Here is a 26,843-nt window from a genome sequence, read left to right as displayed (position 1 = left end):
GGGTGGGAGTGCACTCCTCTTATATGTTCCTAAAGCAACATGGCTGCTCCACACAAAAGGCTGTGTACAAAGAAGGCCATATCACCTTTTAGTTGAAGGAAGTGGTCTTCCGTAGATGCTGGCAACCGCTTGGTGCACTTACAGTATGTCACAATTACATTATGTCTGTGGCCCACATTTGCTTTTCCATCCCAGGTAAAAGGCCCAGGTGTGTGTCCCAATCAGACCAATAGGCCATAGCTGGCCGCTGATGTTTGCATGTAATACTACCCAGTCTAATACAGTCGTACCTTGGATCCCAAACGCCTTGCAAGTTAAACATTTTGGCTCCCAAATGCCACAAACCCGGAAGCGAGTGTTCCGGTTTGCGAACGTTATTTGGAAGCCGAACATCTGACGCGGCTTCCAATTGGCTGCAGGAGTTTCCTGCAGCCAATCGGAAGCCGCGCCTTGGGTTTCCGAACATTTTGGAAGTTCCGGAACGGATTCCGTTCGACTTCCAAGGTATCACTGTACACTGAAAAAGAAATGGGACTCCTCTTGAGTCAGTGGTGTCCCTGCACAGCTAGTTTGAGAGTCAAAATTAGTATGTTTAACACATGTCACTGTTGCTTTCTGGCTTAAGGGAAGAAACGCAAGAGGAATATTAACAAGCCTGCTTAGCAGCCTTGTAAGACTTGGAGGGGATTCAAGATTTGTGAAGGACTTTAGGAGCATCTCTAAAGCCAACTCTAGCAAAGGACTGTGGCAGTAGGATAGGCAATGGAAGTGAAAGTTTACAGCTGGAAACAAAAGCCCTATTTGGCATGAGATGGACATCTCGTATTGAATCTGCGGCAACAACAAAAATCTTATAATGACAGCCATTCTTGCAGTGGGGCTCTTTTGTTGTTTGTTGGATTGCAATGTCTGTGATTGCAAACAATGTTTATAGCGCATTCAGGTCAGAAATCCGCGTAACTGTACATTAATAAAGGTTTGTTTTTCAGCAGCAGGCAGGCAGGCTCTCATTTGTTAAACAGTAGATCTGTTTTAACAGTGACAGAAATGAAGAGAAACAGTTCAATGAGAATCTCTCCTCCAGAAAGAGAGTTTCTCAGAGCACACTTATTATCTTAAGCCAGGCAATTCTTCATGGGGGGTTGCTAGGCTTTGGCCCTGAACAGTAGTGAACCATTTGTATCTTCGAAATTATGTAGTATAAAGCGCTGGAAAGGGGATGTGGGTGGTGCTGTGGTCTAAACCACTGAGTCTCTTGGACTTGCTGATCAGAAGGTCAGCGGTTCGAATCCCCGCGATGGGGTGAGCTCCCGTTGCTCTGTCCCAGCTCCTGCCAACCCAGCAGTTTGAAAGCATGCCAAAAAGTGCAAGTACAGAAATAGGTACCGCTCTGGCAGGAGGGTAAACAGCGTTTCCATGCACTGCTCTGGTTTCAGTGTTCCGTTGCGCTGGAAGCGGCTTAATCATGCTGGCTACATGACCCAGAAGCTGTACACAGGCTCCCTCGGCCTGTAAAGCGAGATGAGCGCCGCAACCCCAGAGTCGTCCGCGACTGGACTTAATTGTCAGATGTCCTTTACCTTTACCTTTTTACAGCACTGGAAGGAGAGAACTAATACTTTAGAAATCAAACAAACTGCAGGTGTGTACTTTATGCAATCTTAGGTATACCTTTTTGCAACCCAGTTTAAGTATATTCTCTTCTGAAAAGTGAGATGCAAACAGTTTGAGTAATTTTTATTCCATAGTATCGTAGAGTAGGAAGGGACCACAAGGCTCATCTACTCCAACTATCTTCAGTGCAGGAATCTTGCCCGATGTTGGGCTCAAATTCACAATCCTGAGATTGAGAGTCTCACGCTCTGCCGACTGAACCTTTCTCCCCTACCTTTTGAGGCAAGCCCTTAACAACAGAAACGTTAGCAAAACATCCGGCATTGGCTCCAGCAACCAAAACAGAGGGCCCGTTGTTGTTTTTCTGCACTATTTTCCATTTATTGTGCAGCAGGCGTACAATTTCTTCTGCACACTTTTGACATCGGTATCGGAAGCTTGGCGGTTCCGTTTGGCTGCTGAAAGGAGGATCATCTGTAATAGCATAGATCTGCTAGGGAGGTGATGGGAGGGGCTCATTGCACGGAATATAAAAAAAAGTACTCAAAAACGGGGTGGGGGGGAGCAAGGCTGAGAGGAGAGCAGAACCCCCCCCCCTTCACAGCTGTATCCAATCACACAGCTGGGCTGACTGAGCGAGGACAGGAAAGAAGGAACGAGGGAGGGCATCTCGCGGAGGAGAGTTGCAGCTGAGAGGGTCTGCTCCAACTTGATGCAAAATGAATGAGCTGCCGCCCCCCCACGGGTATTCAACGCATGTCGCCGAAGCAAGAGCATGCATATGGCTGAGCTGAGAGAGCACTTTGCCCTGCCGATGCCTGTGCGAACGGGGAATCAGGGAGTGTTGGGGGCTGCCTGGTCAGCCTGACGTGCCAGGCATTAAAAAGCCCTCTCTGCTGCAAGAAGGAATAAGGTAAGGAACTTAAAAAGGGGACCGCTCCCCGCGGACCCCGTCTGATTACTACAGATGCATACAGTATAAGCAGGAGCAAGTAGCCTTTTGTCTCCAGTAGCGCTCGTCTTCTCTGTGCAAATTCAGGGCAGAGATTCTTTAGGTTAAAGATTGAGGGCAGGCAAGCAGCTTCTTAGAGCAATAAGGGCAGGTTGAGCCTCTTGCTTTCCAAGAACGACAACTTAATATCAGAATCGCAGCTGTAATGGCCAGATGGTACTTACACTGTAAGTACAGTTCATTCGCCGTTTCTGCTTTCAGGAGCTGGTGGTAAACTGACGGACTGTTAGCTGACGACGAGACCCGTCTGATGTTCAGCTGCTCTTATTGTTCACTGTTCAAGTCGCCCAAATACCTGCCGTTCGTTGGCTGCAATTACTAAGCTCTCTTATATCGACTTGCCTAAATTGGCAGTTTTGTAAGCTCGGACGTAATTTGTTCTCGATCGCAACTGTGGATGTAATTGGGGAGGGGGAGAAAATGCAATGAATTGCCAAGTTCACAATGACTTTCTGGTGATAGTGCAAATGGGCAGCTACTTATGCTCTTGGCAGATATAATTGTTGGGATGAAACCTATCTTTACCATTAGAGATTTACTGATTATTTTTCATTCATAATCATCTCTTATTTGATAAGTATGTAAGAGAACTTGCTCTTTCAAGAGGTGGAATAACTTTATTGTTCCTTTGGTATATATTTCTAATGTATATTTAATAATGAATATTATCAGCTTTAGTATTTAGATACATATGTATATGCATAGGTAAACAGGGCAGCTTTCCTTCGACATGAGAAAGTTCATGATGGAAAGATTTTTGGATTCATTTTGATCAGTGAGAAATTTCTGCTTTCTTAATCCTTTCTGTATCTGCTGAAGAATGTGTAACTAGGGAGTTTATTGACTTATTAGCTGATGTATGGCTGCTAGGAATCTTTATTAAGCTGTTGGAGAGGGAATGGAAGAGAGGAAAAACCCATCAATCTTCTGCTTTTCTTTCTAATCACTCAGCACGTTCATTCTTCAACTTGGAGTGTGACATTTGTTGGGGGGAAAGCTATTTGGATTGCCTGTTGTCTCTGCTTATATATTTGTTTTCTGAGCATAAAAGAATATTAAGTGCTGCTGAGTTTTTGTTCTACTGCAATAAAACCCACAGCAAACGGCATATCTTAGAGCAATGGCTTTAATTACGTATTTATAGTTGTTACTTCAACATTAACATAATTTTAACAACTGGGAGAAGATGGGCTTTTTTATTATTCATTCCTGAAGCATTTCTTGGGAGGCGAAATAATAATAAATTATTTACTCTGGAAAGGGAATGTGCTTTCCTTTCCCTAACTTAATCCCTGTGCTGTATTTGTGGAACGTGCCACATTGGTGTGAAAAACTGTACATGCAATTTATGGTCAACAATAACCCCAACTCAAGAACCATTTTAATATTGCAGCCAGGCAAGATTTAATGAAAATTGCCAAACGGATGTTTAACATTTGTAACATAAATTAATGTTTGGGCACAGTGGATATTTCAGTTAGATCTTAAAACCCATTATGGGACTGGTTCAGATTATTTTTAATTCCATTAAATTGAATTTTATTCCAGTCCGGGTGTGGTAATAAAATGAAAGCTACAATTTATGTTGGATAAAATGCTGAATATCCTGGGCCATGGTGCTAATTTTAAGTTATTGATAGAGGCAGTGATCCAGATTTACTATACCCATATCATGGGCTGAATAAATTGTCCCATTTTAGTTTAAAGGCTTGTTCCAGACCCCCTTGTGGCTTGTCTTATATGTAAATGAGCCAAATAATCAAAAAGGGGGGTTGTAATTGCTGCTTCTCCCATATACTATTGAGATCCTTTTGGGGAAGGTTGTGATATAAATCAGATAGGTAGATTAACTTCTTTGCATTTTTAACATTTGATTGTAAGCTGCTTTCTAGGAGCCCTCAGGACTGAATAAGTAGCATATTAAAAATTGTATAAATAATTTCAATATATCAGAGCCAAAGGCGCTTGATCCGGCCCAACTGCCTTCTATATCCGGCCTGCGGATCCAGGAATCAGTGTGTTTTTACATTAGTAGAATGTGTCCTTTTATTTAAAATGCATCTCTGGGTTATTCGTGGGGCATAGGAATTCGTTCAGATAGATAGATAGATAGATAGATAGATAGATAGATAGATAGATAGATGGATGACCGGCCCCCACAAGGTCTGAGGGACAGTGGCCTGGCCCCTGCTGAAAAAGTTTACTGACCCCTGGTCTATGGCCTCCTTGACCATCTTCACTGTGGTAAAGACATAACCCACTGCCTGCAGATCTGATCTGATAAATCTTCAAAAGAGTTGTCACTCTTAAAATACTTGTTTTCAAAAGGCCCCTAATTTCCATCAAATGTAGTTGATTGTCCCAGGCCCTTTTTAAAGACAGAGAGGACTAGACTGTTCATTGGCGCTCCCTCTTGCTTCTGACTGCACCTCAGCTGGGGAAAAAATGTGTAATATCCTTTCAACAACCATCTATACTTGACATCAAAAGCAGTGTGCTAAGACTTTGTCTCCAAAACTGAAAATATATATTTATAAATACTCTACACAATAGTAGATATAGCTGGACCAGAGTTTGGCGAGGCAGTGCTGGACTGGAACCTCTCTTTGCTTGGCTGCGGGTACAGCTAGCCAGAGTGGGATGGAGGCAGCACTTTGGGAAGGAAAAAGAAAAGCAAAGTTGGGTGTTCAGCTGGATAAGGATATAGCTCATTCTTCAACATCAGCTTCGTTGGACTGGACATGTTGTGCGGATGCCTGATGATCGTCTTCCAAAGCAACTACTCTATTCCGAACTTTAAAATGGAAAGTGTAATGCTGGTGGTCAACAAAAGAGGTTTAAAGACTGTCTCAGGGCAAATCTAAAAAAAAGGAGTATAAACACCAACAATTGGGAAACACTGGCCTGCAAGCGCTCCAGTTGGAGAACAGCCTTTACCAAAGGTGTCATGGGCTTTGAAGACACTTGAACTCAGGACACAAGGGAGAAACATGCTAGGAGGAAGGCACGCTTGGCAAATCCACACCATGATCAGCTCCTGCCCGGAAACCAATGTCCCCACTGTGGAAGGACATGTGGATCCAGAATTGGCCTCCACAGTCACTTACGGACTCATTGTTAAAACCGTGTTTATGGAAGACAATCTTACTCGGCTACAAGTGATCACCAAAGATAGCTCCTGGGCTGTGGGGGTGGGGGTGTGTGTAAGTGTAAAATCCAGTCTGAGGAAAATATAGCCAGATAAGGAAGTCTCTGAGCTTAGTCTGAAACGCAGTAATTAGTGTCTTTTTAGGAATATACAAGCAAGAGAAAAACTGGGAAGCTGAATTGGGGACAGGAGAAGTAGAGTTAGTAGGGAAAACTCTACTTGGGTCTCAATTCAATAAGAAAGGGATAGAACTTCTGGAAAGAAAAGGATCCCAAACCAGTGTGGTGTGGTGAACTCCTGGTCTGTTATAATACTAGAGAATGTTCAGGAGTGTGATTTATAGAAGTGAGGGAAACCAACAGAAAATACCACCTTGTTTAAGAACCCAAGTATTAAGACCTAAATATCTTTGCAGAAGCTTACGAAAAGCTTGGCCTATCACTCAAAATCCCAAAAACCAAAGTGCTGCACCAACAAGCACAAAACTACCCCTCTGCAGCACCACAAATCCAACTCAATGGTGTGATGTTGGAAAGTGCCAATCACTTCTCCTACCTGGGCAGTTATCTTTCCACAAGGGCCGACATTGATGCTGAAATCCAGCATCACCTGATCTCTGCGAGTGTGGCTTTCTCCCAATTGAAGCGTAGAGTGTTTGAGGACTTTTGCAGGGAAACCAAAATGCTTGGGAGACCAATAGCTTTACAAAGCTATTGTACTACCCACCTTGCTGTACCCTTGCGAAACATGGACCACTTCTAAACGCCATCTCCAACTCCTCAACAGTGTCTCCGAAAATTTTTACACATCACTTGGGAAGACAGGCGAACTAATGCCAGTTTACTGGCAGAAGCAAAGATCACCAATGTCGAAGAAATGATTTTTCAACATCAACTTTGTTGGACTGGTCATGTTGTGCGGGTGCCTGATTATCGTCTTCCAAAGCAACTACTCTATTCTCAACTTAAAAATGGCATGTATAATGCTGGCAGTCAACAAAAGAAGGTTAAAGACTCTCTCAAGGCAAATCTTTTAAAAATGTAGTATAATCGCTGACAATTGGGAAAAACTGGCCTGCAAGCTCTCCAACTGGTGAACTGTCTTTACCAAAGGTGTCATGGGCTTTGAAGACACTCAAAACTCAGGACGAAATGGAGAAACATGCTAAAAGGAAGGCACGTTTGGCAAACCCTCACCGTGATCAACTCCTGCCCGGAAACCTATGTCCTCACTGTGGAAGGATGTGTGGATCCAGAATTGGCCTCCACAGTCACTTACAGACTCGCTGTTAAGATTGTGTTCATAGAAGACAAACTTACTTGGATTGATCGCCAAAGAAGAAGATTAAGACCTAAGCTGCAGCACCTATACAATTAGCTTAAGATGCTGAAGTGAAAAGAAGCTGTGTGTTTACCACCTTGTTTAGAAGCTTGTAACATCCACAATTTTTTGAGAGACATCTCTTGCAACATCTTTTCTTTTATCAATTTTGTTCTTAAAATAAATTGTTTTTCTGTTTAACTTCTCTATGTCTCCAATTGCCGGAGCTTTTTCTTTAAACAAACGAAAAGCCAATAGTAAAGGTTTGCCTCAAATGGTTTTGGTTGCCGTGCTTAGCATTCCTGTATCCTGCGTCTCTTTCCATGATTCATCATGAAATACCACATACAAAGTTACGAAACATGTTCACACATAACAAATTATATCCAGGCTCTTGTAGCCAATACCCCTTTTCTGATCTGCTTGGCTGCAAATTCAGATATGAAATTACAGAAGAAATTTCTCTCAAAAGATCCCATTCTGTAGAGAGAACAGATAGTGAGGACTGCTTTGATGGAACTGTTGTTGACCGTAATTTAATAAGGGATTGTTGTTGGGGTTGGCATACTTGAAGAAGGCGGGAAACCATGGCAACATTAGGAAATGATTCAGCCAGTTCCTTATTGTACATTACAGTGGTACCTCGGTTTACGAACTTAATCCGTTCCAGAAGCCCGTTCTTAAACCGAAACTGTTCTTAAACTGAGGCGCGCTCTCCCTAATGAGGCCTCCCGCCACCAGTGCCCTTCCACCATTCAGATTCCATTCTTAGACCAAGGTGAAGTTCGCAAACCGGGACACTACTTCCGGTTTTGCAGAGTTCATAAACCGAATAGTTCGTAAACAGGGCTGTTCTTAAACCGAGGTACCACTGTGTTTTGATTTGGAACGATCTCTCTCTGGTGATTTTTCTGGCCTGTGGCCTTGACTCTCTCCAGGAAAAGCGGAACGAGACAGAGGGAACCACTTGCTACTTTTGTTGATTGATGAATTGTGTGGATTGTCTCACGCACAATAGCTCCAGGTGCCCCTTATTTATTAAACATTGATTTAAGGATTCTTCAAACCAGCCACACAACTCTGGTCCCATTAAGCGGAAAGGGGGAACCCCACTTGTGGAAATTTCCGTCGGCTCCAGTCAACATGGGGAGTCGTGAGTGCTGATGGCGGGCCAGAGATTTCCCAATATTCCTTTAGATAATCATTACTGATAAAAATATGAAAGCCATAGTATTATCCCTACCAGGGTCCTTTAAATAGCCATGGATTCTGTAGACACCCACAGCAACACCAGCTGTTTCCATTTCAGATCTAGTAGCTTGATATTTTGATGCAAGAAACAGTTGCTGGCCCTACAGGGGCTTGTTCATTTTGGGGCTAAAAACAGCTTAGATGCATTTCCCACAGTGCGCTCAGTATTTTTTCCACAGTCTTGAAAAAGCCATGGTTCATTTACGATTAAGGCAGAGTTGAAAGCCCCACTTTTTGCCTTCTATAAAATATACGATTCGACTTTAGCCTTGAGGGGAATTTCTTGAAAAACACAGACATTCAGCCAAGCCTGGATCATCCAGCTGTGAAAGTATGCCAGCTGAATGGGTTTCTATCCTGTGTGGAATTAATTATTAAGTTGCAAGAAGTCCACGACACCACATAGAGAAATAGGATTAATTTCCAAACTGTAACATCCCCAGCAGTTACAAAACAGCTTTTCAACCCTGATCCAAAGCATATTTACTCATAAGTCTTAATGAGTTCAGTAGGATTTGCTTTTGATTTCAATCAATGGCTGCAACCCTGCGCACACTGATGTGGCAGTTAACTCCATCGAACGCAGTGGAATTTGCCTCTGAGTCCCAGCTCCTGCCAACCTAGCAGTTCGAAAGCACATCAAAGTGCAAGTAGATAAATAGGTACCGCTCCGGCGGGAAGGTAAATGGTGTTTCCATGCGCTGCTCTGGTTTGCCATAAGTGGCTTAGTCATGTTGGCCACATGACCTGGAAGCTGTACACCGGCTCCCTCGGCCAATAAAGCGAGATGAGCGCCGCAACCCCAGAGTCAGTCACAACTGGACCTAATGGTCAGGGGTCCCTTTACCTTTACCTAAACATATTTAAGGTTGCACTGTTAGAGATTCAGGCATCATTGGGGAAGTTCTGCTGTTTTCTGAACATCTCTGTTGTTTCTTTTATGGCTTGAATGTGAGATAGATAGATAGATAGATAGATAGATAGATGATAGATAGATAGATAGATAGATAGATAGATAGATAGATAGATAGGAATACTGAAATTCTCTTTGATCAGGAGAAATATTGGGAGGGATTTGGAGAGCAAGCTTTTTTTTTCATTTTCTTTCCCCGTTGCCTTTCTCTAAATACACATACGGACCATGAACATGTCTTCAGCAGCATCTGGTAAAGGTAAAGGGACCCCTGACCATTAGGTCCAGTCATGGCCAACTCTGGGGTTCCGGCGCTCATCTCGCTTTACTGGCCGAGGGAGCTGGTGAACAGCTTCCGGGTCATGTGGCCAACATGACTAAGCCGCTTCTGGCGAACCAGAGCAGCGCACAGAAATGCTGTTTACCTTCCCGCCGGAGCAGTACCTATTTATCTACTTGCACTTTGACGTGCTTTTGAACTGCTAGGTTGGCAGGAGCAGGGACCGAGCAACGGGGATTCGAACTGCTGACCTTCTGATTGGCAAGTCCTAGGCTCTGTGGTTTAACCCACAGCGCCACCTGCGTCCCTTCATTTTCTTTCCCCATTGCCTTTCTCTAAATACATATATGGACTATAAACGTGCCTTCAGCAGCAACTGATAGAAACAGGCAAGCTGCATCATTGGAGCTGGTGTCATTAGAATGGCTATGTTGATTTCAGGCAAGGAGCAAATGGAAACAGGAGGTGTGGTCATAGGCCGCACACAAGGAAAATCTGTCAAACATGTAAAGAGCTGCCCACAAAACTGTGCCACCATAATGTGCTTCACTACATTGACTGTTGGGCAATGTGTGTTTTTACAGTGGTTTTCCCCCTTATCAGAGGATCAGAAGAATCTGGATTCGGTTCCGAAAAGGTGTAGGCTGGCGTTTAGATAAGGATGCTAGGGGCACGTGTGGCATCAAATCCACATTAATCTTTTGTATGGACCAAGCCCTTTCCTTCCATTTATAAAATAGCCCGTTGCCCTATTTTTTCAGGATGGATGTACTTGTTCAGAATGCCTAACCCTACCTGTGTCACAAGTATTTACATTATATATATAGATTACGTGGGAAAATATTATGGCAAGAAAATAATCATAACAGGCTGACAATACTCAGCTGTAGAGGTTACAATGTGGGATGATGTAAGGTAATGAAAACAACTTAGTAGAGAGAGAAAACACAGTTGAAAAGATAGCAGATAGGAAACCAGAGAAACAGTGGGAGGGGAGTAAAAGTTAAGATTTATAAGAGTCAAATCAGTTGGAGGAATAAGTTATATTACCATTAATATTTGTGTGTGTGTGTCTTATATTTAGGTAATTTTCTTTCTTATTATCCTGTGTATATATGAGCGCCACAACTCCATAGTCGCCTTTGACTGGACTTAACCGCCCAGGAGTCCTTTTTTACCTTTTACCTTATGCGTTGATAATATGATAAAACAGTAAAGCAATTGAAATTATTTTTTAAAGAAGAATTTACATGTTATTGATTAGTAAAGAAAAGTCAGCCTGCAAAAAATTTTTCAGCAGTATATTAATAAATTTATTTGATGAGACCTCTAGAGCGGCTATTCAGTGATCTTATGTGGCACCTTTTTTTTTTTTAAAAGCAGCAACTCCTGAGAGCGGAGGAAATAGGGAAGTTATGAATTTGAGACCTTGACTATTGGAAAGACAGCAGAAAGCAATAGGTTCATGTTTGCGCAAGGGCTCCAGTGCAAACTACTGTTAAAACATATGCAGTTGGTCAGCCAGTCACTATAAGCAGTGGAGCAGAGTTTGCAGTAATGGAATATTCTCTTTTGGAGAAATGGTGTAGCCCAGCCTTTCTCAACTTTCTTCCCTCAAGGTGTTTTGGACTTCAGGCTGGGGCTGATGGAGAAGGCTGAACTAGATCTAAACTATGGATCTAATTTATGTCTGGATCTAAATTATGTCATGGAATATTTGCCAGTTGACAAAAAGAAGGGTGTCGTCGCATGCTATTTATGGCAGATACTTCAAATTCTTTACATGTCTGACTGTTTCTGGCTTGGGTACTGATAGAACTGGAGCGAAGTGACCAAGGGTTCGGAGGAAGAAATAACCATTGTGATTATAGAAGGGAGTTTCATACAGTATTGCAGAGACACAAGTTTGTAGTTGTGCTTTGTGATTCTCTTTTCTTGTCCATATGTTTTTGTGCTATACAGTGGTACCTCGGGTTAAGGTCTGTTCTTAACCTGAAATTGTTCTTAACCTGAAGCACCACTTTAGCTAATGGGGCCTCCTGCTGCTGCCGCGCCGCCGGAGCATGATTTCTGTTCTCATCCTGAAGCAAAGTTCGTAACCCGAGGTATTATTTCTGTGTTAGCGGAGTCTGTAACCTGAAGCATCTGTAACCTAAAGCGTATGTAACCTGAAGCGTATGTAACCTGAGGTACCACTGTATATCATTAACTCGCTTGTGTCCTTTTTACTCTTGTGTTTTGCACATTTGGCATGTACTGGAAATAAGTGGTGGCTTATAGCTAATGCAAATAAATAATATTTGTTTATTTATGATTCGCCCTTCCTCAGAAGAGCTCGAGGTGATGCACATGTAATGTTGGAAGTGCCAGCAGAAGGACTGTTCTAAAGGTTAATTAGCCACTACAGGGAAGATCCATCTGTGGTTTCGAGCATCCATAGGGACTTAGCATGAAAAGGACATTGCAGATATTGAAGCACCCCCACCCCCCCAGTTCTTTAAGCATTGCAAGCAAAGGGTGTGTAAAATAGCCACAGCGACTTTCGCAGCAGCGGCAACATTTTTTAAAATTTGTATGCCGCCTTTCCATACTAAGCCATGCTCAAGGTGGCTTAAGTAGGAGATGTTAAGTCAACTCCCCCCCCCCCCCGCTAAATTTATTCTTCAAATCTGTAGCTGGAAACAGTCGGTGTGGCATTATCTTTCAGACATCTGCCTCTCTGCCTTCCTAACTATCAAACAATGAAATTAAGTTACCCGCGTGTGAAATGCTACCAAGAGCCTGAAGCAATAGTTCTGCAAATAGTGAACTCCATGCGCTCAGTAATATCTCATCCAGTTTTGATTTAAATTCCATTATGTTTGCTGTCTTAAACACTAGGGGTTTTTTTTTTCAAATGCTGTGTGAGCCTGAATTTCTATATCCACATGTAACATTAAGCCAAGAAACTTGGCTTGGTAGACCATAATATGTGTGGGATGCGTGCTAGTGGACTTTACGGCTTTACTCCCTCCCCTTAGAGCAAAACAAACTGCAATCCTGGGTTGAGCCCATAATATAAAGCTATCTGCTTCTTGGTTTATTTAGGCTATTATTGATTTGAACCAGCTGAAACTGTTAACTACTGCACTTCACTATATTTAACTTAAATTTATGTTTCTTCTTCACTGGCTGTAACAGCTAATACAACTTCCTTTGCATTTCCCCCCTTTTTAAATAATCCCAAATGTCTTTTACTTTACATCATTTTTTTTAAAGCCCAGCCATTCTCTTTCATCCTCCAAAGCCAAAGCGAAAAATAAAGAAATGCAAATAACAAAAAATGGATGAGAATTTTGAAAAAGCGTAGGGCGTTCGAAATGCTGAAACAGCCTTTGTGCAATAGCGTTAATGCCATGATTTCCTTGATGTTGTCTCTTTAAATGCAATCTTCTTCTGCAAGCGCGAGGATTGTTGTGACTGGCTTTCCGTAGACACTTCTGCCAACCGCTTCCCTTATTTGTGTGTGATATTTTAAGCCTATCCTCCACAGCTGATATTTCTGGGCTGCTGGCCTTCTAAATTCAACTGATACCTGTTGGCCTCAATTGTATGTTTCCAAAAATACTTACAGACTCGGTCATAAGAAAAGAATTTATCCTAGAATAATGGCTGGATGGAAGCAGAATAGATTCAGTGCACCTTCGTAAGGAAAACCAGGCAAGGAGCATCGAGTGACTGGGGCTGTCTGTGTGAATGTTTTCTAACTCTCTCTTTCTGCTCTGTTTTTCCATGCTTTTCCGGGATTCAGAGAGAGGTAAATTGTTTTTCTCTATTCTGTTTTCTTCCTGTCTTTCATCACCAGCATTAGCTGTTGTTGCCTTGCAAATCCATACTTCTGACGTAAATGTGTTTCTTGCCATTAGAACCGTAATCAAGTAAGTTCCCCTTTTGCCTTATCAAATGGCAGTTGTCCAACCCCTTTAGATAGATGCATTTTAGAAGCCAACTCAAGTGTTATCCGAAAGAAAAATATTAAAACACCCATCTCCAAGGTGGGGGAAAGGATTTTCCATTCAGTCTGGTTTTGTTTGCATGATCCTAGATATTCGGTCCCAGTGCTGAATCTAGCTGAATCTAACAGAAATATATTTAAAAAACCCATTAAATTATACACCTAGGCCAGGGGTCTGCAACCTTTAAGACAAAAAGAGCCACTTGGACCCATTTCCGAAGAAAAAAAACTGGGAGCCGCAAAACTCGTCGTTATAAAAATAACTTTTTTGTCACTTTTTTATTATTTCTTTGTTTGACCCCTCAGAATTACTCCTCCTCATAGAACTAAACGTTAAATTAACAAGTTACCTTTTTGTGTGTGTGTGTTCTTCACTCCCCTTCAAAACAGTGACCAGCGTACATGCCCCCTTTCAATCAGTGACCAGCGTACATGACCCTTACAATGTAGCGGGCGGGCGGGAAGGTGACGTCGGGACGGTGCGTGACTAACGCACGCACCGCCCCCATGCGACGTCACAGCCAGTACAGCAACAGCCACAGTGGGGAGTGTCGGGGCACACAATGCGCCTCCTCCCCTCGCTAGTATCCGCCCCGGAGCCGCGGCAAAGGTGTAAAAGAGCCACATGCGGCTCTGGAGCCGCGGGTTGCTGACCCCTGACCTAGGCTGTAGACCTGGGAAGAACATAGGTGCCTGCCTCGCTCCTGATAAACAGGTATTCTTCCAGTGAGCCTGAGCTCCTGATCTGTCTCTAGAAGGAATGTTTAGGCTCCCTCAGATATCTCATGCTCCTTTTTTAAAAAAAAGAAATAGGGGTCTGGGTTGGGTCTTAAAACAAGGATTGCCCTCCTAAAACTTGCCTGCTATGCCTCAGAAGGGTCATTCAACATTTCTTTGGGAATCAGACTTTATCATTTCCTTTATAACCTTGCAGACTTCTGGAAACGAGCAAGACTTTGCAATTTGTGAACATTCAAGTCATTTCCACACATTACCTTTTTCCCCCAGACACAAAGATTAAACTTATAATCAAGAGACAGAGAAGTAGCATGAGATACAATGAGAGCAAAAGAAATGTTAAATTTGCCACAGTGTATGTATCACAAACCCTGTTGCTTGTCTTTTTCCATTATTCTTAAAAGGCCACAGATTTGCATTAGGAAAGGATAGAGAGTTTGGACAAGTGGGAACTGCAACATAATGTTGCAGCATGGAGCCTGTGTGTTCAGGATATTCCGTTCCCTTCCTCCTCCTTCCTGGTTTTCCATTTCCTGCTGATACCTCCCTCTTGTGCCTGAATGGTCTTTTGCAAACCTGCTGTTAGCACTGCATTGAAATAGTGATGCTTTTATACCATGCTTATTGAATTAAGGTGAATATCTTTTTGCTAGTTTATTCAGTCTGTGAAGGGGTGGGTGGCCTGGCTAGGCCTAAATGGCCTCTCTGATCCCTTTCATCTCTGCAGTCCACCTTTCAATTGTTCTAAATTTCCAGATCCCATTGTATGTGTTGCAGGACTGGTCAGGATTATTTAAGAGAAGTCTGAGGTTGTATTCTTAACAGAGCTCAGTACTTTTAAAAGTCACTGGCTTTGATACCATCAGGGAGTTCTTCTCTTCAAGGCTAAAGCTCTGTGAGCCACAACAGTACAATCTTCTTACAATGCCCTGGAGGGAACAATGCCAGGGGGATAAGATAGCGGTTTTCCTGAGTATTTATATTTCATGGACTTTATGGAAGAATTGAAAATCCACTGTTTTGCTTAAGGTGGAAAAGAATTGTAGCGCTGAAATTCTGAAAGACAGATGAGAAAGCCGAGATCTGACAGAATTCCACAAGACAATGGATAATTCAGGCTGAAGGCTAAAGTTTGATAGGAAGACATTGTTCTCTGTGTGATTTGTTTTGCTCTGCACCAGAACATTGACTGTCCAGGGCATGTTTACATGAGTGTCAACTTTTGCAGAATCAGTGTAACTTAACGCACAATATAGTTAATAAGCTTTCATTTAACCATGAATTACAACTCGACTGGTGTGCTGATGAAGTTAGAGAAATCACATACAGAAATGATATAAAAGGATAAGCGGTGAAATGTGTTGCTCTCTTGAGGGCATCTAATTTTCCTCAGATCAAGCAAGTTTCTCATGAGCAGGAAGGAAGCGTCCATGTAGCCGACATGGAAATTCAAGTATGTCCATGAATTAATGACCCAACGTACAAGGGACAGGGCCCTTTGCACCTCTCAAAACACAGTTGCATGACAATTCAGGGTTTCTCTATGCAGCATTTACTTCCACAATATAAGTTCTTAGTGTGGCCAGCATCTCTGAACCAAACCCACCAACTCTGTTGTTGATGAAAAGTAGGAGGGCCCTAGAGAAAATGAGTCTCTCGCTGAATAACTACAGGGTTGGTACTTATGTTGCCAATCTCACAGGTCAGGTACTAGGGCCAATTGTGGGTTTGGGTTTTTTTAAGTGTCTGATACAGTGGTACCTTGGTTCTCAAACTTAATCCGTTCTGGAAGTCTGTTCCAAAACCAAACCGTTCCAAATCCAAGGCGTGCTTTCCCATAGAAAGTAATGCAAAATGGATTAATCCGTTCCAGACATTTAAAAGCAGCTCCTAAAACAGCAATTTAACATTAATTTTACTATTTAACAAGACCATTAATCCATAAAATGAAAGCAACAATGTACTGCAGTCACATAATCAATCAATCAGTAGCTGAACTGGGTTCCACATAGTCACAAAAGCAAAACAAAAAAAGAGCCACAAAAACGCAAAATAAATAGAAAAAACAAACAGACCTCAGCATATTACTCAAATCGGAAGTGTGGCACTCAAAACAGAGCACATTTGGCTTCCGCAAAAAGTTTGCAAACACTTACTTCCGGGTTTGCAGTGTTTGGGTTTCAAGTTTCACTGTAGTTAATTCGTACACTATACACTTACCTTGTCTGAATCCACTCTGAAGCTCATCGGCCACTCCAAGAATAACCTTTAAATCTACACGTCATTTTTCTTTGGAGTGTACCGGTAGACAGAAAAATATTTGACGGGAAGAATTCTTAGCAAGGTTAGCTTATTGTTGTTGGTTATAAATGAATTCTGCAAGCAAATGGATTTGTGACATGTTAATGCTAAACAACAATCGACAACAAACAATAATGAAAAAGAAGAGTGGGACTGAATCTTCAAAGGCAGTTTAAACGCCACATGTGAAAACAGTCATTGTTTGCAAGACAGTGGATCAATTGAGAATGCAGGAGCAGGGAATGGCTGCGCCCTTGGGAAGCTTCCTATGTGCAATGTTTTAAAGGCTTACAAAAGTGGGACTTCTTGCTACAACCCTAAGCATGAATTTGTGGCTGCAGCCCCTTCATTTTTCTAATAATAGAATTTTTTTCCGGCTGCATTTAATCGGGATGTCTCAAGGGGCAGTAGTATAATGACTAGCCTCGTTCATACCAGGCAGTGGTCACATAAATTCTGTTTTATGTCGCTACATAACCATCATTGCATGGTTAAATGATGCCTAACTGGGTGTTAAATAAGCACGGCCATCCAATTAGTCCCAAAGAATAGCCATTTAAAAGAATTAAAGTAAAAGAATGGAGTATCTCTTCCCCGCCCCCAATATTTGTTCTATTTCATCATTTTTCTTTCAGTCGAAGAGGTTATTTTTCTCCCCTGGCCACCTTGTTCTGTAATAAGCTGACCAGAGTACCTGAAATTAAAAGGATTATTTTGTGCTTGGGCTAATCAACAAAGCCGCAGCCTTGCATACCATAACATGTAATTGATTCTCTCCCCTCTAGCCCTGCCAAGAAATCTCCCTTGTTTTCCAGATTCGGTTCAGAATAACAGCTCAGTCTAGTTTTAGCTGATAATTGCCGTTACTACCAGGCAGAGTGTATGCATAAAGAATTAATATTTTGGTGAACGGCTGTTTCTGCATAAAACAGTACGTGGCAGGTGTTGGGAAACTATGCTCAGGGGCCTCGTTTGGCAACCGTTTTTAATAGGAGGCATATTTTGCATTGAGCAATGTTGAGAGAGCAGTCACGTTGACTCCACCTGTTAACTTGTTCCTGAACCAGGCGAAACAGATAGACAATGGTTTCTTCTAAAGAGCAAAATAGGTTCCCTCGGTCACAGCTGTGTCCCTTTTGTCCGGACTCCAAAGCTCCTTCATGTGGCCCTCAGTTGCCTATCTAGATGCTGAGGGTGAAATGCACCCCCTCTCTTTCCGGGCACTCCTAGTTGCGATTTAAAGAAATGAAAAAGGCGGAAGGCTCACCAAATTCGACACACAAACCCAAAGGGCAACTACCTCCCAGCTAGAGGGAGAATCAATGGGCCTGACTTAGGAAGAGCATAGCCAGCAAAAAGAGATCGTAAGAAAAGCGAAGCGAGGGCTCTACCATGTAGCCTTGGGGCTGGTCTGAGTTTACAATTTGAAGCAAACAAAAGTAGTTGTACAGGAATGTAAGTTATAAGCAGCATGGCTTATAACTTACACTCAACAGGAAGCGAAACTTGTTCTTATTCCAAGGCAAAGTTCGCAAACCAAAACACCTACTTCTGGGTTTGCAGCATTCTTAATCCAAGTTGCTCATAAACTAAGCTGTTCTTAAACCAAGGTACCACTGTAATAACTTCGGTGCATTAGGCCAGGGTTTACCTAGTCTTAACATACTACCTCTGATAAGCTTACAAGCTGGGTATGAAGGTCGTCCCATATTGTTTATCCTCTGCATCAAAGAAAGCCAGTTGTACTTCTTTTTGTCACAGCTTTTTGCTGAGAGTGGGGACTATCAAGTATAGGAATCCAGCAAAAAGGGAGTGAATACTGGATCCATGTTAAAGAATTTCTAGATTCAGCTGTGACTTAACTGGACCTTTACACAACGTGACCTTTTTTTTGCCTCTAGGACTTCCATAATCCATAATCTGACATTTTCATTGGCCCTGCCCCTCACTCCCTACTGAAGTACTATTGTGGTGAATCTTAATTCATTTGTCAGTTTCCTCTGAGCAGCTCAAGGAGCCATAATTCTCCCCCTCCCAATTCTACCTTCACAACAACCCTGTGAGGGAAGTTAGGCTGAGAGACAGCCACTGGCCCAAGATTGCTGAGTGAACTTCCCAGTCAAGTGGGTCTTTGAACCCAGGTTTCACCAGTACACCACACTGGCTCTCATAGCATTGGACTGGGGAGACTGGTATTCAAAAGCCTGAAAGTTCTTTGTGTGACTAGCAACGAGTCACTTCCTCACAGCCTAATCTCACCTCGGGGCAGTTGCGAGGATAAAATGGAATATATGCCACCTCGGCGAGAGCCAAATGCAAAAAGGTTTCTGATCTCCTTGCCTTACAAAGAACTGCCGCGATGCAGACGTCTGCCTCTTCTTCTAAGTTTCCCAGCATGGAGCTGGGAAGCCTGTAAATTCCTTAGTAAATCAGGTAAACAGTTTGCCCATAAATCTCTCCTCGTATTAATCCGTTTGAAATGAGCTAATGCAGAATTGAGGTTAACAGAGCAAATGACCCAGAAGGGATTCCACAGTAAGGGAGATAGATAAGAAAGCCAAGATGAAGGGCTCCGGTGATGTATTCAATATTGAACACTTCTGTATCTGCAGAGACCGTAACCTTTCCCCCTCCCCGGCCTTTGTGCAAGAGATTAGCATTGTCACGGATGCTCAAGGTCACCGTACCTTGGTGGCAGTACAGGGAAGGGGTGAGTTGTTGCTACAGAACGGCTTACATGGGAGGAAAGTGTTTCAGGCGTAGCAGCTTTCGAACCTATCTCTTTCTCTCCAGCAGCCTTTAGACAGAATCTACTCCAGGGGAGTGCCCTTGCAAACTGCGCCTACGGATTTTCCTGAGCCTCCCTAACTGATAGGATTAAATATTGAAGTCGCCCTATCATTTGGACCTTGCCAGAAGGAAGGATCCACATTTGATTGCTAATGCTGATGGATAATTTTGCAGCAGATGGTTGCCGGTCCCTTCCGCCCTCCGCCCTCCCATCCCCAGTGATACCTGCCGATGCCATTTCTTTGCTTGCGGTGACAGCTTTGCCCCCTTTGTGGAATCATGGCATGTATAGAAAGCTGCACTTCTTACAGCCTTTAGCATCTCAGGTCTCCATGGGGACTTCTAAGGAAAAGAACTGAGGCAGGGTGGTCATTTCAGAGCAGCGGCGAGCAAACAGTGTCTCCCTAAGCAGATTCTCAGCAAAGGTTAAAGGCCTGGTCTTGGATATGTTCAGGATCAAGTGACAAAAAACGCAGTCTCCATTAAGAGCATTTGTTGTGATTACTTTTCATCTGTATTAAGAGCATCTGATTTTGGTTATCATAACATGGTTATCAGTGCATTCCAAACCTTTTTTTTTGGTTTGATCATAGGAATCTGCCTTACAGCAAGTGAGGCCCTTGAGTTAAGTGTTGTTGACTGATTGGCAAGCTTTTCAGGCCCGTGTCCTTGCCAGCACTCCCTGAGGACACCAAAGGTTGAACCTGAAACTCTTTGCACAGAGAGCATGTGCTCTGCTACTGCGACAAAGAGAATTGTGCTTTGGAATCCCTCACTAGGACGCAGGCCCATTTAATTGTTTTTATGGCGATAGCTAAGGGATGTGGGTGGCTCTGTGGGTTAAACCACAGAGCCTAGGACTTGCCGATCAGAAGGTCGGCGGTTCAAATCCCCGCAACGGGGTGAGCTCCCGTTGCTTAGTCCCTGCTCCTGCCAACCTAGCAGTTTGAAAGCACATCAAAGTGCAAGTAGATAAATAGGTACCGCTCCAGCGGGAAGGTAAATGGTGTTTCCGTGCGCTGCTCTGGTTCGCCAGAAGCGGCTTAGTCATGCTGGCCACATGACCCGGAAGCTTAAAACGAGATGAGCGCCGCAACCCCAGAGTCGGTCATGACTGGGCCTAATGGTCAGGGGTCCCGTTACCTTTACCTTTATGGCGATAGCTACTAAGTATGTGGAACGAGTAAGTTCTGACCATTCAGTTGTCATCTTTAAGAACATAAGAATAGCTTGCTGGATCAGGACAATGGTCCTGTTTTGACAGTGGCCACCAGGCACCTTTGGGGAACCTGCAGGCAGAATACAAGCACAAGACCACATTCCTCTCCTGTGGTTTTTATTCAGAATCTGGAGGCAAGAGCATAGCTGTCATGATCTTTGTTCCTTTGCGTTCTTTTTGAAGCAGGTATTTCCGTGGGTGATACTGCTTTGAATAAGGTAATTAATTTTGTTTGTACAGAGACTTTGCCTATGTAGCAAGAGACCGAGAGACGAGGATTTTGAAGTGCCACGTGTTTCGATGTGACACGCCAGCAAAAGCCATTGCCACAAGCCTGCACGAAATCTGTTCTAAGGCAAGCTTTCTTGTTGTTTTCATTCTATCCTCTCCCTTTTCCTGTGCGAACATACCCCCATACGACACTCCCGAGCGTGTTACATGAAGTCTCCCTGATTTCAGTGAAATCTATTTCCGTGCCATTTAAGTGTATAGGTCCAAACCAAAGCTTCCACACAAACAGTTGCCTGGCATACATTTCTGTGCAGGAGAAACTGCTTCTAAAGATAATGTTGAGCAGCAAAGGAAAGAGGGCTCAACACATTCTAGGGCTGACCTGTTGACAGTATCCTATGGGAGGCTACGGAAAGAAATGGCCCACATAAGGTGTGTAGCGTTTTATCAACACCGCTAGCTCAGAGGCGAGACAAAAAAGGTCTTACGATGGTACGTGAAGTGCCTATAGCCTTTGTCCTTACCACTGCTCACGCTGCGGACAAGATCTCCGTACTCAATTGTTCTGCCCCCAAAGGTCATGGGGGTTGTTACACAGTACCAGATTGCAAATAACTTTTATATATTAAGCTTCTTGATGTGGTGCATTTGGTAAAGGTAGCGAAAACCTCCCATCCCTGTAAAGTTTTCCACCGCCTCCATCAATATTTGCACTGCAGGTTGTCAAACATGCCTCTTTAAATTTAAATGCAGGCAGCCCAATCCTTTTGGGAAAGAAACCCCAACGAGTTCTATGAGGCTTACTCCCAAGTAGGTGTGCATAAGATTGTAGCCATAGTTCCTTAACCCATCTGAGTTACGGTGAAAAAGAGAAACACTCCTTTTTAAGGGCTTTCAGGATTAGGATTGTACGACGAGATCTATGGATGACGGGCGGCCTACAAATTTAATAAATAATAATCGTAATAATATGATCACTGTCTTCTCCAGATTATGGCTGAACGGAAGAATGCCAAAGCTGTGGCTTGCAGTTCGTTACAAGAGCGGACAAACGTCACCCTGGATGTTCCCTTGCAAGGTACTGTGTGACTGGGATGTTGTCTTCACTATGTAGTCTCAAACAGGTGACTTATTAATTAAATACTAATAAATAACCACTTTTTTAAAAAAAATTAAAAAGAATTTTCACAGCGTGTTTCCAGAGGGGTAATGTTAAGTCTGTTGAAGCATGAACATAGGTCAAAATAACTTCCTTGGTCTTTAAGATGCCACAAAACTCTTGGCTTGTTTCTCTGGCTTTATTTGGGGCAGGCCAGACCTGCTAAACAGATTTGTCTGTTTTTACTTTACAAGAATAAAAGATGATGATGTACTTTTTTAAAAATTCCCCAGAAATTACTCAGGCTCATTTTTAATGTGTGATAGTAGGTAGAAGGAGTACAGATTTATTAGAATCGATAATGATATCCCTAAGAGATCAACTACCTGATGAATTATTTTATTCTGCCCTTGAAATAAGGATATTTTGCCTGATGTGAATTTTGATAAGTTGAAATTGATTTTTTTGTTCCCATGCAGTAGATTTCCCAACACCAAAGACTGAGCTGGTCCAGAAGTTCCATGTACAGTACTTGGGAATGTTACCTGTAGCTAAGCCAGTGGGTAGGTTGAATCTTTCTCCATAACTCCCTTAATGTTTGCTCTTTAGCATCTGAGCGCTCTGTTCTTCATTGACAGAGGATTAAAATACAGTGGTGCCTCGCAAGACAAAAAGAATCCGTTCCGCGAGTCTCTTTGTCTAGCGTTTTTTTCGTCTTGCGAAGCAAGCCCATTAGCGGCTTAGCGCTATTAGCGGCTTAGCGGGCTTAGTGGATCAGCTGTTAAGCGGCTTAGCGGCTTGGGAAAAAGGGGGGGAGGGGAAAAAACCCACAGGAACTCGCAATACATTTTCGTCTTGCGAAGCAAGCCCATAGCAAATTCGTTTTGCGAAGCACCTCCAAAACGGAAAACCCTTTCGTCTAGTGGGTTTTCCGTCTTGCGAGGCATTCGTCTTGCGGGGCACCACTGTAGGTGACGGATACGCATCTCAATTTCTCCAAACTTTCAGTGTGCATACTTTGGGTGTTATGGTTATTCAGATCTGTTAGCGATATTAACTGTGGGGCCAGACAGTGACAGTTATATTCCAAATTAATTATGTGGCAGATCCAGCTTCTACTAGATTAGGGGTTACTGCAGAGATGTGCATGGCATGAAAGATAAAATTAAATTATTTCAATTTGCTTGTCAAATGTGAAATAACATGGTCAGAATGTTAATATGTGGATCTGAACTTATTGCTTATTAATTGATATGCCACTTAGATGTTTGCACAGAGCTTCGAATTGATATTTCTCAAAAGAGCTGACCTCACCCAATACAGACTGGCAAAGCCCTTTTGACTGTAAAACGTGGCTTGGGGTATGGCATGCGGGTGCCCGCTTTTCCAAGAGAGAAAGAAAAGTCCAAGCCTGTTAGTCGTGCCGAAACGCTTGGACACAGCTGAAGTGGCTCTTCAGAGCCTGGCCAGTTCCATGTTTTGCAAGTCTGTTCCATCCTAAATACAGTGGTACCTCAGGTTAAGTACTTAATTCGTTCCGGAGGTCCATTCTTAACCTGAAACTGTTCTTAACCTGAAGCACCACTTTAGCTAATGGGGCCTCCTGTTGCCACTGCGCCGCCGGAGCATGTTTTCTGTTCTCATCTTAGAGCAAAGTTCTTAACCCGAGGTTCTATTTCTGGGTTAGTGGAATCTGTAACCTGAAGCGTATGTAACCCGAGGTACCACTGCACTGAAAAAGTGAAGAAGATTGGACCATGTTGATTCCCAGTGGTGGCTTACGAGAGACGAGTGGAGGCAGGGGCAGACTTTGGTCGTGTTGGTGCCCCAAGCGAGGCCACAATTTGGCGCCCCTCAAATGAATCTTCTCAGTGGCGGATCTTTTCCTTTTTGCGCTCCCTCAACCCAGCGCCTTGTGCAGGGGAACCCCCTAAATCTAGCACTGACAGAGGTACTGGCGTGCTCCCGGCAGGTGTGGCATCCTTGTTGGGACAGGGATGTGGCTAGGGAAGAAAAAGGGGGGTTCAAGAGAGCTGTGGGTTGATGTGCGCACATACCTGTGGGGCAACTGCTTCGCCATTCCTGTCACCACACAGTGCCGCCGCCACCAAGGGAGCGCCACTTCCTCTGCCCCCCCTACCCCCAGCCAGCCACCACCACTGCTCCCCCCTCTTTATACATTAGAGGCCAAAATTGTAGAAACCTTTTGGAAAAAAGGGTATTTCTGTTTGGGGGGGGGTTCAAAAATGTATTGGTTTCCACATTTATCACATAGGGGGGGAAAGAAAACATTACAAAACACACAACAAGAAAAGAAAAAAGAAAAGGGGGGGGGAGAAAAACACAAAACAGAATTCTTACTTCAAATCTCTAATTCTTGTTACATTGATAACTGACTTCCTCAAATCCCCTCTAACTGAATTTCATTATAACCCTTGTATATTTCTAATAATATCCACTCCTTTCATTTACTATCCTCATCTCTTTTATTAATATTCAAATCCTTAATATTTACTACCACCTATTCTTATTCTGCCCCTAAGCCTATTTGTTACTTCCAAGAATTTTCTAATTATCTTATATCACAATATTTAGCTAAATATTCTTTAAATTTCTTCCAATCCTCTTGTGTCTCCTCTTCCTTCTGGTCCCAGATTCTTCCAGTCAGGGCGGCCAGCTCCAAAAAATCCAAACATCTTCATCGGCCAATCTTCCATTGTTGGTATTTCTTGCGATTTCCAATTTTTGGCTAATAAAAAGTGTATTTCTGAGGTTTGATGGCTCATAACACCACTTTTTTGGAGTATTACCATAAAATTATGTATCAATGGAAAGATAATTTAATGAAGAATGTAATGCAGCAAAGTTTGTTCAATTATCTGTATTCTATCAAAAGTTATAGCCAAAAAACCAGAAAAGGGAAGCGCAACTTGCCTAAGTTGATATGCTGTAGCTTTCCTTCATTTGAGTGTAGCCAATGAGCAGGAGTGTTTAGACAGCCAATCAGGTGCTATGAGCCATCAAACCTCGGAAACACACATTTTTTCCAAAAGGTTTCCACAATTTTGGCCACTAGTGTATATCAGCGTATAAATGAAGGAATGAAACTGCTGCTTCAGCTCAGATTTCTACATCTTTCTTGGCAGCTTCTCTTGGACACCCCTATATTTTATGACTTTTATTAGCATGCTTAGTCTGCCCTTCCTCAGGGTAGCATATATGGGTTTCATCTCATTTTATTCTCCCCCCCCCCCCGTGAGTCAGGCTGGGTGTGTGTGCCCCAAAACCACAGTGAGAAGAGAAGAAAAATAAAAAGGACGTCCGATTTTACATCTGTCAGTTACATAGAAGACATTATTCAAAATATTCACTTTAGAGTGACACTCGACTATTCCACTTTCTACTGGGCAATATTTTCCCAATCTTCTGACCTACATAGATTAATTCATTTTCCTTTTAACGCAAAAAGCCCAAAAGGGGTTCTCTAATTATTATTACAGTGGTACCTCGGGTTACATATGCTTCAGGTTACATATGCTTCAGGTTACAGACTCCGCTAACCCAGAAATAGAACCTTGGGTTTAGAACTTTGCTTCAGGTAGAGAACAGAAATCGTGCTTCGGCGGTGCAGCAGCAGCGGGAGGCCCCATTAGCTAAAGTGGTGCATCAGGTTAAGAACAGTTTCAGGTTAAGAACAGACTTCCGGAACGAATTAAGTACTTAACCCGGGTACCACTGTATTAATCATAAATGTCAGCAATAGTTTTTCTCTATCAAACATAATGCTTTCTTCTCTTTTCTGGGTTTTCCTTTGGTGTTTTCTCTTTCCCTGTTTTTGTTTTTATTTAGATTCGTTCAGTGCTTTTTTTTCTTTAATTTTCTTGCAGGAGGTACTCTCGTTTTCCTACTTCTGTTGAAATACTGCCCTTCAATGAGGCCAAACTTAGATTCACAAAATGTTTAGGGGTATGCGTCCCTCCGCGTCCCCCCAGAAAAAAGGACTGGATTTGTTTCTTTTATCTTACTGTGTCATGAAAAGGCTTTAATAAAATCTTACTTTAAAACACACCCACACCCTGTGAGCTTAATGCCTGATATTCTTCCTGCCATAAAACGCTGACTCTCCGTTAATGATCTTGTCTCTGTTGCTCTGCAACTGCAGGTATGGACACCCTGAATGCCGCTATAGAAAGCCTCATCAACTCCTCCAGCCGAGACGACTGGGTGCCTGTCACCATGAATGTCGCGGATGCTACAGTGACAGTCATCAGCGAAGGGGTAAGGGACAACCTGGCCTCTCTAAAAACCAGAAATGCTTCATATGTAGTTGATACTAGAATGTGGGCCTTTTTATTTAGCCAGTGCTTTGTTTTCTTCAAACTTTCCTTTTAGTCGATTTTATTTGAGATAAATAGAAGCCGCCATATGCACTGCCAGAGCAAATTTGGCAACCGTTGATGGTATGCATGGCATTTTAAAGATATTCATTTCTGCCATATGTTGCTATTTTCTCCTGTAAAAATAACAAAACTACCAGCTTAATAAACAGAGAAGAAAACCCACTTGCCTAAGATTTTAAGGGAAATGTAATGTCTAGTATAGATCTCAGTCATGATCGAACAGTTCAGTGAGCTTAACCCTCACACACCTTTTTGGATAATATTAATTAATAGCTGGAAATACAGTCCCTGTCTGTTTTCAAGAATGACTGCCGTCTAACATAGAAAAATGGATTTTATTAATATTCCATTCCAAGGTACATTATACCCCACAATATTAACCCAAATTCCTTATTGGAATATCAGAAATCCCTGGAGAAGAAAACAGATGATGTGTTATATGTGCAATACAGGCCTCATAACCGAAGAGCAAACAAATCAGAAACAAACAAAAAATGGCTAGATGAAATACTGGACTCATGGTGGAAATATAT

The 26,843-nt window shown here is 42.7% G+C and overlaps 1 protein-coding gene and 1 long non-coding RNA gene across 27 annotated transcripts in view; one reads left to right on the top strand and one right to left on the bottom strand.

The window, feature by feature from the left end:
- APBB2 (amyloid beta precursor protein binding family B member 2) overlaps positions 1-26,843 on the top strand; it is a 170,071-nt gene that overhangs the window by 136,091 nt on the left and 7,137 nt on the right. For 14 of the 26 annotated variants that reach the window (XM_083458169.1, XM_083458187.1, XM_083458192.1 and 11 more), the window contains 4 exons: positions 20,821-20,935; positions 21,802-21,889; positions 22,390-22,473; positions 26,073-26,188. In XM_083458169.1, the coding sequence (XP_083314295.1) occupies positions 20,821-20,935; positions 21,802-21,889; positions 22,390-22,473; positions 26,073-26,188 (403 nt within the window). Of the gene's footprint in view, positions 1-2,215; positions 2,528-2,684; positions 2,794-12,872; positions 13,335-20,820; positions 20,936-21,801; positions 21,890-22,389; positions 22,563-22,881; positions 23,651-26,072; positions 26,189-26,843 lie in introns of those variants that run through there. The other 12 variants (XM_083458188.1, XM_083458172.1, XM_083458178.1 and 9 more) reach the window with 6 other exon arrangements.
- Positions 9,847-18,014, bottom strand: LOC310657393. The gene is made up of 2 exons (XR_014501737.1): positions 14,194-18,014; positions 9,847-13,694 (listed from the first exon to the last, which is right to left on the bottom strand). It is a non-coding gene; the product is annotated as an uncharacterized lncRNA (long non-coding RNA).

The sequence above is a fragment of the Podarcis tiliguerta genome, assembly GCF_965153285.1.
Source record: "Podarcis tiliguerta genome assembly, chromosome: 9".
NCBI classification, from domain to species: Eukaryota; Metazoa; Chordata; class Lepidosauria; order Squamata; family Lacertidae; genus Podarcis; species Podarcis tiliguerta.
The sequence above is the reverse complement of the archived record's forward strand: the minus strand, read 5'-3'. Positions and strand labels throughout refer to the sequence as shown.